Source organism: Hibiscus syriacus, unplaced genomic scaffold, assembly GCF_006381635.1.
Source record: "Hibiscus syriacus cultivar Baekdansim isolate YM2019G1 unplaced genomic scaffold, ASM638163v2 tig00111132_pilon, whole genome shotgun sequence".
NCBI classification, from domain to species: domain Eukaryota; kingdom Viridiplantae; phylum Streptophyta; class Magnoliopsida; order Malvales; family Malvaceae; genus Hibiscus; species Hibiscus syriacus.
This window is the reverse complement of record NW_024062992.1, coordinates 168,279-168,964: the sequence shown is the minus strand read 5'-3', so window position 1 is coordinate 168,964 and position 686 is coordinate 168,279. Positions and strand designations below refer to the sequence as shown.

General features: G+C 43.4%; 1 protein-coding gene across 1 annotated transcript; it reads left to right on the top strand.

Annotated features, from left to right (window-relative positions):
- On the top strand, positions 1-561 carry LOC120154571 (cytosolic sulfotransferase 15-like). Its single transcript, XM_039166275.1, has one exon. It carries the CDS (start codon positions 1-3, stop codon positions 559-561), a length of 561 nt encoding a protein of 186 aa, XP_039022206.1.
- Positions 562-686: the final 125 nt, after the last annotated feature.

Genomic DNA, 686 nt, shown 5'->3' with positions numbered 1-686 from the left:
ATGGAAGAGGAGCAAAGCAGGCTTGGCCTAGGGTCATCCACCCCAAATCCATCTCTGAATGTGCAAAATGTAAGGCTTTGCCAAGGGTTTTGGACCCCTTCTCAACATGTTCCTTTCATCTTATCATTTCAGAAACATTTCCAAGCTCTTGACGATGATATCATCGTCGCCAGCAAGCCCAAAGTCGGCATTACTTGGCTCAAAGCTCTGGTCTTTACCATCTTCAACCGCCACCGCTACACCTTATCAAATTCCCCCTTGAACTCTGCAAACCCTCGTAAATCGGTCCCTTATTTCGAGATCAATCTTTTCAACCAAAACCCTAATCCAAATCTCTCTAACATCTCATCTTCCGTACACAACGTTAGTCGATTCCGTCAAACGTTTGAATTATCGGATTGTTTATATGGTCTGAAATCCCTTCGACATCATTGTCTCACAGTGGCGCTTTTTAAAGGTACACTAAATATTGCTGATTGGCCATTGGAGGACTGTTTCAAGTTATTTTGCAGAGGCGAAGAAACATTTGGACCTTTATGGGACCATGCTTTGGGGTACTGAAAAGTAAGCATGGAGAAGCCATGGAAGGTGTTGTTTATGAGATATGAAAAGCTGAAGGAAGATCCGGTGGGTCAAACGAAGAGGTTGGCTGATTTTTTTGGGTTTCCTTTCTCCATGGAAGAAGA

Excerpts from the sequence above, each read along its gene's own strand:
- LOC120154571 (XM_039166275.1), top strand. The coding sequence starts at position 1 with ATGGAAGAGGAGCAAAGCAGGCTTGGCCTAGGGTCATCCACCCCAAAT.